The 14021-nt window shown below is 49.2% G+C and overlaps 1 protein-coding gene across 1 annotated transcript in view; it reads right to left on the reverse strand.

The window, feature by feature from the left end:
- The window catches only part of LOC144888865 (uncharacterized), a 42594-nt gene that overhangs the window by 10683 nt on the left and 17890 nt on the right, over positions 1-14021 (reverse strand). Inside the window, exon 4 of the mRNA XM_078768430.1 lies at positions 13952-13990. Coding sequence (XP_078624556.1) covers positions 13952-13990 — 39 coding nt within the window. The remainder of the gene's footprint in view (positions 1-13951; positions 13991-14021) is intronic.

Here is a 14021-nt window from a genome sequence, read left to right on the forward strand (position 1 = left end):
TGCATATCAGACAGACAAACAGATAAACAGACAAACCAACCAACCAACATACTCGCCGGAATCTTTCCGGCAAGTAACAAACGGACACAAATGCAATACCCTCTCCTCTGGCGAGGGTAATAAATTGCATATGTGTTGTTAGTACCCAGGGTCAGATCATGGGCAATTTCTCCCCCAGTGCTTTTAATCAGATTTTAATGCATTTCTCCTGCTTATTTGGATTCCTAATGGACTAAGATCCAGATGATTTCTCGCATCTCTGCCACCCTTACGGTGGGCGGTTCAATATGTTATGTCGGCAGTCCTATGTGTCAGCAGGTTTAAAAAGAGGGCACGAATGTACTTTCCTTTTGTGTGCTGCACCTGGCTGCTTGTTGCATAATTTGTTGAGGCCGTGGCTGCTGAGGCTGTGCTGCTGATGGAGTGCCCCCTGGAGGTTAGAGCAGGAATTTGTCATTTGTTCAGGGTGCCCTCAATGGCTCGACTCTGCTTCGCGAAGGAAGTCCACCAACTCGAACTTTTAACGTCCACCAACTAATGCTGGGTCGGAATTCAAACCCTGGCTCGACATTTTAGAGAGGAGCGTGTGTTTATCTGGGCCATCCTGCCAGCCCACCAAGCGTGCTGCACTTTGACCAATTTCCAAATTATTATTGCCTGGCCACTACTGTGAGGGCAATGCTCCAGTCGCATCATACATCTTTCCTAAGCCTCTAGAACAGAAGATGTATATATTATTATTACTATTTTTGTTTTTTTTGCATACAAGATCGAGGCTCGTGAAAGAGCTAACATTAATCACAAAAAAAAACCAAACCGACACAGAAAACACAAAATAAGGGGAGCGGTAGACAATATGGGGAGAGGGAGGGAAGCACACAAGTACAACATTTGAGAGCAGGGACATCGGGAGATCTGTGGGAGGGAGAGGGCTTGGGGGGAGGAGGCATGGGAAGGGCGGTGGGGGTGGGAGAGGTATAAAACGCAAGGACACTGCAAGGACTTCCAGGAAAGAATTCGGTATTTCAAAAAAATGGTTCAGGGGTGAATTAGCGGGGGTAAAAAAGATCAAGGCTTTGGATGGGGGAAGATAAGAGATAGTGGTGAACAGCTGTTTTAAAGACCTGGAGGGAGGAGAGGGATTGAAGAGAGTGAGGGAGTTTATTCCAGAGGCGGGAGAAAAGAGGAATTGACCGAGTGAAGGTGAGCAGAGTCTTGATTTTGGCAGTTTAACTATAAGAGGGTTGCTGGCAGATCTTGTGCGACGTGTAGGAATATTTGGGGGACAAAGCACAGAGAGAGCTGGGGGAGCAAGGCCGGAGAGGAGTCGGTAGAAGACAGAAAGACCACCAACCTGCCTGCGGTGAGTGAGTGAAATGCCCTCGGAGTTAGCTTCATCGCGGGAGATTCCAATGATTCTGAAAGCTTTGGGTTGTTGTTGAGCTATCCAAATATATATTGCTTTTGTGAGTGATGGCATCATCAGTACCCAAACGGAAACCGAGTTTGACGTTAATGTGTGAGCACCGGGGTGCTCAATGTTAAAACAAATCCTAAAAAAACAAACCTGTGCACCAAGATTCTGAGAATGAACACATTCTAACCCTCAGCTTCACTTGTCGTTCTTTCTCAGTTGATTTTGAAGTCCCAATGGTGTCATGCCTGGTTTACACGTGATGCAGCTGTTGTTGCATTTTCATTCGCTTGTGGAGACAACTGATTGCCATGAGACAAACTTCACTTGTTTCAGGAATATCATATATAATATTGTTACAGATACGACTTTGATGGTATGGTGGGCCGAGCGGGATGGCCGCCGTATCCGTACAAGTTACCCGATTGTACTCGAACGTCGACGAAGCCGCGCTATGCTGGCTCAATAGGAAAGAGAAGACACCCGGCTGGGTTATAATGACACAATACGACACCAGGGGTTCAGTTCTCAAGACCTCCGGAGGAGGTTATATTAAGGCGGAAAAGGTTAGATTACAGGGACAAGAGGGAAACATAGGAAGGTGGGCACTTAGACACAACCTTATATTAACCCTAGACAGACCACAGATAACCGGGACAACGCTGACTCACACGGGATTTGATGGCAAGGAAAGCGGCAGTCGATGGCTCAGGTGCACCTGGCTCCGGGACAGAATCACGTACGGTGGTGTCCAGCAGATGCGGGGAGGTCGCTCAGCGCTCGTGGGTCGCGACTTTGGTGGAGATGCCGGGGAGGTCGCTCAGCGCTCGGGAGGGTGGCGTCTTGTCCTTCCAAGCTCGGGGCGCATCTGACGTCACGTCCGGCGCGGGGCCGCGTATATCCGGCGGGGAGTCACGCCCTCGCTCGTTAGCTCCGCCCCATATGGCATCGGCCCATGGCTTCTCATTGGGTGCGGGGGTTACCGGCTCCGCCCTTGACGAGGGGCCGACAGGGAGCCCCCTTCTGGGTAACCCCGTCGAGCACATGTTCAATGGCGGCCAACCGAGCCGGAGTGAGGACGCAAAGCCGCTGTTGTTGTGGTTGTTGTTGGAGCTTGAGATGATGGGAAGAGATGCGGGGAGGTATGGGAAGGTCCTAAACTCCTACTGGTGCCATATCATCACATTCTGGTGCAACGAAGAGTCATAATTAATGGAAACAAGTCCTTAACTGACATAGATTAAGAATAACTAGCAAGATGTCCTATAATGGTCTACGTGTGGTGCGGGGGACCTGGGCACGACATTTAATGGGGGAATGAAGGGGAAGATCGGCTCTAATGGGTGTTGTTTACAGACAATGGGACTAGGGAATGGGGTAAGGGGAGAGTTGGGGAGTATCGGAGAAGATAGGGGAATATTTACAAGCGGATATGGAGGTCAAATTCCATATTCGCAACATTGCACCCTTCTCTACCCTCGGGGCGTCCCGACCCGATAAATTTTTACCTACTTTAGTGTGGCACGCAATGTAGTTCCCTCTACTATTAACTCTACCCTGAGTGCGACAGTTTTACAGATATTCACAAATGAGTAAATATGTCCCCCTGCGACGTTGCACCCTTCTCCTCACAGAAACACACCCACAGGATAACCGAATCCGGAAAGAATTCTCAAACTAAACATACAGCCGGTAGGGAGCATTATTTACAAGACTACGCTGCTATTTACACTACGATCCAGGACCTGTTTTTGGAGGAACACATGCAGATGTTATGCATAGAGAGAGCGCGCTTGCCAACATCGATACACCAACCCACGAGTGCTCTGTGGCCGACGGCCTTTAATAACGTGCAGAGCACCCTTTCCCGAGCACCAACAGCACCACCCCACCACCAATCGGTGCAGTCACCATTGTTCATTGGAATAAAAATAACTTCAACAACCCCTAACCCTGCAGGTGTCTCTTGCTCTTCTTGTGGTGCACTTGGTGGTAACTAAAAGTGGTTCACCTATATGGCATAGGTGCCACGTTGACCCATAGGTCCATCCCCGGGTGGTGCTTGGCCGCAAACGAACTGCGGTCCATTGTGGGTGGCCACAAACATTGCGGTCCATATGGTGTACCGATCCAGGCAGCGAACAGCGAAAGTGCAGGCCCACAACTGCGCAGCCAGCACCTCTCTCTCCTCTCTCTCTACCCCAAAGCCAGATCCTCGGAGGTGGGAGACAAAAGAAGAAACAAGTGAGTAAGGTGGTAAGGGCGCAAAAGTGCACGCAATGTAAGGTGATGCACACTGGGGGCACATGGGAACCAGGTGAGACAGGTACGTTCCTATCGTACGCCCCCCCCACCAGGTAACCTACATGGCCCCTCCCTTACCCCTTACTGTATCCACAAAACTCAACACTACCCATAAACATCTATTTTACAAATCAACAAACATCCCTACTGTCTTCCCCGTTCCTCCCATAAACCAAATTTGTCTTCTCTCCCTCCTAACCAATCAAATTTGCCATTTTCAACTCTCATCAAAATTTGCCATTTTCAACTCAACATCAAAATTTGCCATTACCAATTCATCATCAGTCCCTCCTAGGGAGGGAGAGATGGAATCACCCCAATGTCTCATCCACGTCGTGATGCGTCTCACAAATCCTCACAGCAATCTCATTTCCTGCAACAAACAAAGAAAACACAGGTGTGGAGTCATCATCATCACCACAGGTAAGTGGCTGCGTATGGTGCGACAGGTTCATCAATCCTAACTATTTCCTAAATGACTTTAACAACTTTACACTACCCGGGGTCTTTCTCCGGCCAAACCATTGGCCCTCTTACGCTATGGGTTCTAAAAACCAATTCCCATTGGCCAAACTGTGGTGCTCTTCAATTTGGGGTCTCACTCCCCCGATTCATCTCCCGGTGCCCTCGTACAATTTCTGGGCTGCGACGTGTACCTCTCCCAGTGGGTCTACCCACCTGCACACCTCCACCACTGCAGTTGCCTCCGAGCTTACCTGCTCCTTACCCTAACCTAACTACCAGGGGAAGGCCCTCTGGCTCTCTCCCCACTCCGTGCCCTCTCTGGCACTGGGCTGCCCGATCCACACCCGGGATCCTCAGGCACCCACTCACAACTACCGGCTCCCAGAGCCCACCTGCGGCCTCACCTGGCCGACATCCTCACAGTGGTGGAGTGCCCAACCAACTACACACACTAACAGGCTACACGCCCAGCCATTTCCACAACACTAATGCACCCATTCACAACACCATTCTGCAACCGCACCACAAATGCCAATATCCAACCACAATTTACCTGCACCCTCTACCTAACACTTACACTACCCGCCCCGGGTACTCGTGAAAGGGGTCCACTCTTCCCCCATCCACACCTTCGCACCATGCACACCACTCCGTACCACTCACTCCAACTCTCTCCACACACCTGTACCTGCACACCTGTGCTCTCACACCTGGTGCCACCTGCACCCTTCTCTCCCCAAGCGCGTTCGCGCTGATCCACACACTCACTACTCATACACTGCTCCACACACCTGTCCAATTGCACACCTGTGCAATCACACCTGTTCCATTCTCACCTGTTCAATCCTCACACACACGGCATCATCTCAGCTAACTACTCCCCTCTGAAACTTGCGCTTCCCAGTCGTCCCTTTAAACTATTGCGCTCCCACGTCATTATCATCCATACTAATCTACCTGTGTCCCCACTACAGGTATCAGTCACTAACTAACCTTAACGTCACCTAATGTCAATCTCTTCTAGATCCCTACACACCATATCCTAACCCACCCGGGCTAGTTTTCACTGCCATACACCCCATAAACTATTGCTCCTTTGCCCCCACCTGTGAGGGATGGTGGATTTGCCATCCCACCACATCGGGGGTCTCTCACTACCAATTTTGCACATCAAATTTCAACAAATTAAAAATTTGCCAATCATCTGCCAATCACTGTACCATTACCAATCATCACTCTGCCAATCCTTTGCCAATCATCAAATTTTGTTTTTCTCTAATTTTGGGGTCAAAAACACTAACCTCATCACCCAGTCGACTCACTAATACCTCTCGGTGCGCCAATCCCTGTCCAAAGCCCGGCTTCGTAAAGCCAAGCAATGGATGCTGGTTGTTTTGTGCCAGCGGCTGGATGCGTCCGGCACTCGGTGCAGGGACGGGGGCTTACCCGTGCCGAGATCCCACGCACCACCTCGGCGTGGAGCCATCCAATGCCCCGATCTCGACCTGCCGGCACGTCTCACCACAAAGTGGTCGCCATGACGACCCTTTCTATCGGGCTGCCAGCTCCGCCTAGTGGAGCCTGGACGCGGCCGTTCAAAGCGAGGCCCAGCACGCACCGAGGGCCCGACTCGGCTATAAGTCGTTCTAAACTCTACCCCGTCTAACGTCGATGCTTCACCTGCATGCTTACATCCCGCAGCCCGTTCCTTGCTCACACATCCAGCCGTTTCCATGCTCCTCGTCGTACCTTTCCTTACACACCTCGGTACTCTCATTCCACTCACAGCCTTGGTCACACACCTGACCACCGAACATTTTGGCACACATTCGTTGGTCGCACACCTCACCAATACACCGCTTCGCGCCCCCTCCTCGGTCACCTCCTCTGTGACAATCACAGGTGTGCCCTCATTCGCACACCCAACCACGTGCCTCACCACCAACTCCAGCGTGCATTCCCACTCACGCTCTACCATTCCAGGTGCGCATCCTTCCATCCCAGGTGTACATCCTCGCTCACCTGTCACAACTAACTCACGCTCCATGTCACTCTCACTACTTTCACCTCCATTCCTGACAGCGCACTCACCCTTACTCTTGACAGCGCACTCTTTCCTCATGCACCTGTCCGTCACACACCTTTCTCGCGCACACTCTCCCGTTACACCCTCTGTAACACTCACCACAGATGGACACTCTTCCTTACTTCTGACAGCGCACTCTTTCCTCATGCACCTGTCCGTCACACACCTTCCTCGCGCACACTCTCCCGTTACACCCTCTGTAACACTCACCACAGGTGGACACTCTTCCTTACTTCTGACAGCGCACTCTTTCCTCATGCACCTGTCCGTCACACACCTTCCTCGCGCACACTCTCCCGTTACACCCTCTGTAACACTCACCACAGGTGGACACTCTTCCTTACTTCTGACAGCGCACTCTTTCCTCATGCACCTGTCCGTCACACACCTTCCTCGCGCACACTCTTGCGCACACTCTCCGGTCACACCCTCTGTAACACTCACCACACCGCGCTTCCATGTGCTCCCTCGCACACGCGCTACGACCGACTCACTCTCGCCAGCACCCTCACTCCTTGGCACGCACTTTTTCCTCACACACCCCAGAGTCGGACTTTCTTGCACACCTCCTCTTTCGCACACCAGACCTGTCGCACACCTCACCAACGGCCTTTCACGAACACCCGGGTCCATCTCGACCCCCAAGCTTCTTAAATCCCCTGGCGCATCATACGCACGACCATATTGGTCACCACTTACACCGGGTCCTCTTCCTCTTCGCTTCTCCTCCATCACCTGCGAATCCCTCATCCGGTTAATGAGCACGTCATCACGATCCAAACACAGACTTTGGACCAATTCTTTTATCTCCTCTTTTATCTCTTTCTTATCCCCTCTCCGTCGCTTCTTAATTTCGCTCATCCCTTCTTCCACTTCTTCTAATTTGTGCTTCACCTCTTTTATTCCCCGGTACGTCTCCTCAAGCTCATCCTCTAAGGCTACCTTGACCGTTTCCAGGTGCGTCCTCACCTGCCGGTCCTTCGTCTCCATTACCTCTATCACCTCGTCCAACCTCGTTGTCAGTCCCTCACGTACCATCTGACACTCTTTTTTAATTACCCCTACGTCCTTTTTCATCTCCTTCTGTGTCGATTTTAAACCCTCTATTACCGCTGTGTTCTTCTTTACCTGGTCCCCCAACTCCTTTTGTCCCACTGTCAGTTGTTCTACTCCCAGCGTCAACTCCTCTATACCACCTTGCAATTTTACAGTCCCCTTTCTCACCTCTTTCTCCATGCGCTCCTTACAGTGCCTCACCTCCTCGCGCACTCCTCCGACCTCCTCACTCACTCCTTTTCTGATCTCCTCTCCCATCACTTGCATCTCCTGCCCAGATGCCACCCTCATCTGCTCCATTTCCTCCCTGTGAGCATCCAGTTTGGTTTCTACCCCCATTCTGACCCCCTCTATCTGCTGCCCCATTTGGTTAACTTCCCTTTCCGCTTGGTCCCTCATGTCCCTCAATTTGCCTTCCATGGTGTTTTCTAACCCCTCTAACCCTTTTTGCATCCCTTCCATTTGATTCTCTTGAGCGGCCATTCTGTTTTCTACCCCCGTTAACCCCTCCTGTATTTCCCCTAATCTATCGTCTAATTTCCCAAATTTCATGTCTAATCCCTCAAAATTATTGTCTAACCCCTCACTGGTACCCCTCGCTTCGTCCCTCATTACCCCCATTTGCTCACTCTGAGCCCTCGCTTCGTCCCTTATTACCCCCATTTGGCCCTCCAATCGCTCACCCTGAGCATCCATCCGGTTCCCCATTTGTCCCATTTTGGCTTCTAGCCTGTCCATAAGGGCCCCCATTTGCAGGAGGAAAAGGTTCGGATCCACCAGGGGCGCTGTCACGGTCGCCGGCGCGGTGACCAGCGAGGCGCCATTTTGCGCGCCTGCTACCCTCGCTGTTTCGCTCTCCTCACGTCCCTCATTTTGGTCCTGGATCGACCCTACCTCACTCTCCCCTACCGGACCCCAGCCGTCTTGATCCGCCATAGCGCGACTTGCAAAATTCGAGTTTCGTAAAACAAAACAAATTTCGGCCGCTCCAAATTTTGACCAAATTTTTTTTTTCCTCTATTCGTTTTTTTTTTTTTTCCTTCAAAATTTGGTCGGGCCTCGAATCTCACTCCCGACACCAATTGTTACAGATACGACTTTGATGGTATGGTGGGCCGAGCGGGATGGCCGCCGTATCCGTACAAGTTACCCGATTGTACTCGAACGTCGACGAAGCCGCGCTATGCTGGCTCAATAGGAAAGAGAAGACACCCGGCTGGGTTATAATGACACAATACGACACCAGGGGTTCAGTTCTCAAGACCTCCGGAGGAGGTTATATTAAGGCGGAAAAGGTTAGATTACAGGGACAAGAGGGAAACATAGGAAGGTGGGCACTTAGACACAACCTTATATTAACCCTAGACAGACCACAGATAACCGGGACAACGCTGACTCACACGGGATTTGATGGCAAGGAAAGCGGCAGTCGATGGCTCAGGTGCACCTGGCTCCGGGACAGAATCACGTACGGTGGTGTCCAGCAGATGCGGGGAGGTCGCTCAGCGCTCGTGGGTCGCGACTTTGGTGGAGATGCCGGGGAGGTCGCTCAGCGCTCGGGAGGGTGGCGTCTTGTCCTTCCAAGCTCGGGGCGCATCTGACGTCACGTCCGGCGCGGGGCCGCGTATATCCGGCGGGGAGTCACGCCCTCGCTCGTTAGCTCCGCCCCATATGGCATCGGCCCATGGCTTCTCATTGGGTGCGGGGGTTACCGGCTCCGCCCTTGACGAGGGGCCGACAGGGAGCCCCCTTCTGGGTAACCCCGTCGAGCACATGTTCAATGGCGGCCAACCGAGCCGGAGTGAGGACGCAAAGCCGCTGTTGTTGTGGTTGTTGTTGGAGCTTGAGATGATGGGAAGAGATGCGGGGAGGTATGGGAAGGTCCTAAACTCCTACTGGTGCCATATCATCACATTCTGGTGCAACGAAGAGTCATAATTAATGGAAACAAGTCCTTAACTGACATAGATTAAGAATAACTAGCAAGATGTCCTATAATGGTCTACGTGTGGTGCGGGGGACCTGGGCACGACATTTAATGGGGGAATGAAGGGGAAGATCGGCTCTAATGGGTGTTGTTTACAGACAATGGGACTAGGGAATGGGGTAAGGGGAGAGTTGGGGAGTATCGGAGAAGATAGGGGAATATTTACAAGCGGATATGGAGGTCAAATTCCATATTCGCAACAATATATTAAATATAGCGTGTACTGCCCCTTCAGTGGAACAGGTTGCCCGCCCTTAGCAAGAAAATGTCTCATGCATATCTTATACCTCTTCATCATGAGTGCATGCATTATGCATTTTGGTGGAGGATGTAGCGATTTTAAAAATGCAAAAGCTCACGATACAGATTTTATATACTGATATGGTATGAGTCTCCTGTTTTTACATTTTGAACCTTTATTTGTCCTTCCTTCAATTATCCAATTGCTAGGAGGGCCTTGTGTAAGAATTGCATGCGTGGCAAGGGCACAAGAAGATATCGATGTACCTTTCCCAAAATTTCTAGCACACTAGTGGACAATCGCCTACCGTGAAATGGGGTGAATAGGGACACAAACTGAAAAAAAGTTCGGAAACTTTTTTCGCTGAAAATCGATAACCATACTGATTTGTTGATATTTGGGTTGAAAGTGTTCTCTTGTTTTTTTAAAAAGCAACTTATAGTCCCTATTAACCCCATATATGGGTTAAATAGGAATAAATAGGATTTTTATGGCTGTCCCTGTTCACCCCGTTTTACGGGTGAATAGGCACAGTCACTAATACAAAAAAACAATAATCAAGAAACAATCCTGAGTTTCCAACTTATTGCTAAATTCATAGCTCAGATTGATGCACATAATATGCTCCCATAATATAAACCACGGGGCCAATGAAAAAAATATGGGATAAAAAGTTTCTCCAAACTGTCCCTATTTCTTGATTATTATTTTTTTGTATTAGTGACTGTCCCTATTCATCCGTAAAACGGGGTGAACAGGGACAGCCATAAAAATCCTATTTATTCCTATTTATCCATATATGGGGTTAATAGGGACTATAAGTTGCTTTTAATAAAAACAAGAGAACACTTTCAACCCAAATATCAACAAATCAGTTTGGTTATCAATTTTCAGCGAAAAAAGTTTCCGAACTTTTTTTCAGTTTGTGTCCCTATTCACCTTGCTGTCCATATTCACCCCATTTTACGGTACTGAACATTCAATTGGAATAAAATTTGGCGTCTCAGCATCATGGGCCACATGCTCAGATGGGATTGCCAAACAAGCCAACTGGATGATCCACTTTCTCGATGAACGTTTGTTGCGTGTGGCATGGGACCCAAACCGGGGCACGCGCTTGCTGGTGATTTATGTCTGAGGAATCTCAAAGTGACCCTCTCATCAACGATGAATTGCCATGAGACGTTCACGAGAAATCGTTACAGGGATGGCATGGCAATGATCACTTGCAAATTGGATTGCGACTCAGAACAGGAAAGGGAGGCATTAACGGGCGTGCCCGTCCCTCGATGGACATTAAGCAGGGTGTCCTGTCTGCCAGTGTTACTTTGTGGATGGTAGAGATCTCACGGTGTCCTCCGCAGAGTAGGCAACCGAACTCGAAATTTTTACTCTAACCTATACTGGGGTACTGCATGAGCGGCACAGCCGTACTCCCAGCAATTATAAGGCCATTGAATAAGAAGATGATGTCTCCAAAAATTACACCCATCCGGAATGCACCGGTTTGTGGCAACTCAGGTAGCTCAGAGGGGTAGTGCAACCCTTGATGTGAGGTGGATGAGCTAGTCTTTGCCAATGGCAACCGTCAAAAGGCAGATGAGATAGTATTTTACCAATGGCAACCTCAAAACTACACACGTGGGGAGGAAGGTGGGTACACAGTGTCGTGAAAGGCATGTTCCTCTTCCGGTCGATGACACTGCGGTCCAATTCTTTTCCAATCACTTTTGTACTATTTACCTGCTATAAGTGGGTACTGATTTTTTTTGGTGTTAGTGCTTTTTCTACACATGGTGTAAGACACATAAGGGAGCTGACACACACACACACACACACACACACACACACACACACACACACACACACACACACACACACACACACACACGGAATGCCATCTAGTCCGTACACTTTGCTTGTTTCCAGAGAGAGAAGTACATTTTTGACTATGAAAGGTAATTAGAGGGGAGAGGGATAGGATTGGTGAGAAGTGCATTTGGGGATGTTGGAATGTTAGAATCATCCAATGGGGGAATTAGAGGAGAAAATAAAACCGAAAAGGGTTCCGTTGTCAATCGGGGATACAGCTATGGTGTAATCGGAATGGAAGAATGAAGGAAAGGTAGAGTGACAGATGTAGTTTGAGAAACTTTAGGCCAAAAGTACCTAGTAGTGAAAGAAAAGGAGAGGTTGTCACTCTTCTTTTAGATACAGGAATGCTTCGCCTCACTAATAACAAATTTGCAATGATTTCGAGTGGAGATGAAGGCTGAAAGTGAGTCAGAGGAAGAAGACGTTTTCCAGGTCCGATATGCCACACCCTTGCACAAATGGCAACAAAGCAAGTCTGGTTGTACCCGGATTTAGAAGAAGAGATAGTCTTAAAAGAGAAGGGGATACAAGCCTCCATTCCTGCAACAATAACTTCAGCTACTATGAATGGTATCCATGGAAATGGTATCCATTCTTATGGTATCCATGGAAATCTTCAAGCATGGCTGACGGACTTCCTCTCTGGTCGTAGTCAACGTGTGGCCCCGAATGGTTTTCTCTCATCTCCCCTTCCTGTTCAGGTTGGAGTTCTCCAAGGTAGTGTTCTGGGCCCTGTGCATTTTCTGGTCTTTATCAATGATCTCTCTGACTCTCTGGAAAATCCTCTCTATCTCTTTGCTGATGACTCCACTCTCTGCTGCTCCATTCCTCATCCCTCAGATTGGCAGTCTGCAGCCTCCTCACTCTCTGCAGACCTGGCCAAAATCACAGACTGGGCAAACAAGTGGAACATGTCTTTCAATCCTGACAAATCTCACACTCTCACTTTGTCTCTCCGAAAAGACCGACTGGACAACTCTCCCATCCACTTTCTCAACAATCCTATTCAAGAAGTTCTGTCGCTCAAGCGTTTGGGTCTCACTATCTGCCATGATCTTTCCTGGGAAAACCACATTTCCAAGCTGGCCTCCAAAGCCAGTCGCCGCCTGGGCATCCTCTGTCGTGCGAAGTCCTTCCTTGGCACACCTGAGCTCCTCACACATACAAGGCTTTCATCCGCAGCTCAATGGAAGACTGTTCCCCCCTCTGGGCCGGTGCTCCTGCCTCACACCTCGCTCGGCTTCACGCTGTCGAAACCAAAGCTTTCAGAATCATTGGAATCTCCCGCGATGAAGCTTAAATCCGAGGGCCTTTCACTCACTCACCGCAGGCAGGTTGGTGGTCTTTCTGTCTTTTACCGACTCCTCTCCGGCCTTGCTCCCCCAGCTCTCTCTGTGCTCTGTCCCCCAAATATTCCTACAGGTCGCACAAGATCAGCCAGCAACCCTCTTATGGTTAAACTGCCGAAATCAAGACTTTCTATTCACCCCCACTCCTTCATTTCTCTTTTCCCCCACCTCTGGAACAAACTCCCTCACTCTATTCAATCCCACTCCTCCCTCCAGGTCTTTAAAACAGCTGTTCACCACCATCTCTTATCTTCCCCCATCCAAAACTTTGAACTCTTCTACCCCCGTTAATTCACCCCAGATCCACTTTTTAAAAATACCGACCTCTTTCCTGGAAGTCCTAGCAGTGTCCATGTGATTTTTATTTTTTACCTCTCCCACGGTGTCCATGTGATCGCCCCCCCCCCCCCTTCCCATGCCTACTTCTCCCAAGCCCTGTCCCTCCCACAGATCTCCCGATGTCCCTGCTCTCCATCTTGTTCTCCCGCTCCCTTTATCATATGTTTTATGTGTCAGTTTGTCTTTTTGTGATCAATATTAGCTCTTACATGAACCTCGATCTTGTATACAAAAAATAAAAAATGAAAAAGCTTTATGCTTTGCAGAGACAGAGGTATCGCCCGAGGAGAGGCATTAATCGGCCCAAGGAAAGTCAAAATATAATTTTCATAATCCAGTCCAATCAGCACTATTAGTGTCAATACTGGGGATTAGAGAGAGCAGCCGGAGGAGGGGCAGGTGGAGGAGGAGGTGGGAAGAGGAGTGGTAAGTAAAGAGACATTTACAAGAGTGTGGTCAGTGGAACCAATCAAGGGTGAATCTTTGTTGTTGATAAATTGAAATGAGAATCCCATTGCTACATGCCCCCCTCGGCTTCCGTCAGATGCAAAAAAAAAATGGTGGTTTACTACTTCAAGGGCTCGAAGAAACTCTGAGGTACCATAAAAATTGGGGGCACTAATTGTAGAAACCAACCCTTCAACAGGTATAAGCCTTCCGCTATGCAAAAGGGGGATGCTTAATGATAAAATTAAGAATTATCCAAGGCATCAGTTCAAGAGGAGACATCTACAAAAACGTTCTACGACATAATGAACCAACTTAATTCTGCAATTGTGGGTTGGAGTTAATTAGTCACATGACAAGTCCATTTAAACCCTCAGGTAAAACTCACCTTCATCGTCTTGCAGTCCTTCTAGTTCAGCCTTTAGACCTGGGGAGATAAATAAAAGAGGTTAAAATGA

This window comes from Myxine glutinosa, chromosome 14 (genome assembly GCF_964187855.1).
Source record: "Myxine glutinosa chromosome 14, kmMyxGlut1.1, whole genome shotgun sequence".
Classification (NCBI taxonomy): Eukaryota; Metazoa; Chordata; class Myxini; order Myxiniformes; family Myxinidae; genus Myxine; species Myxine glutinosa.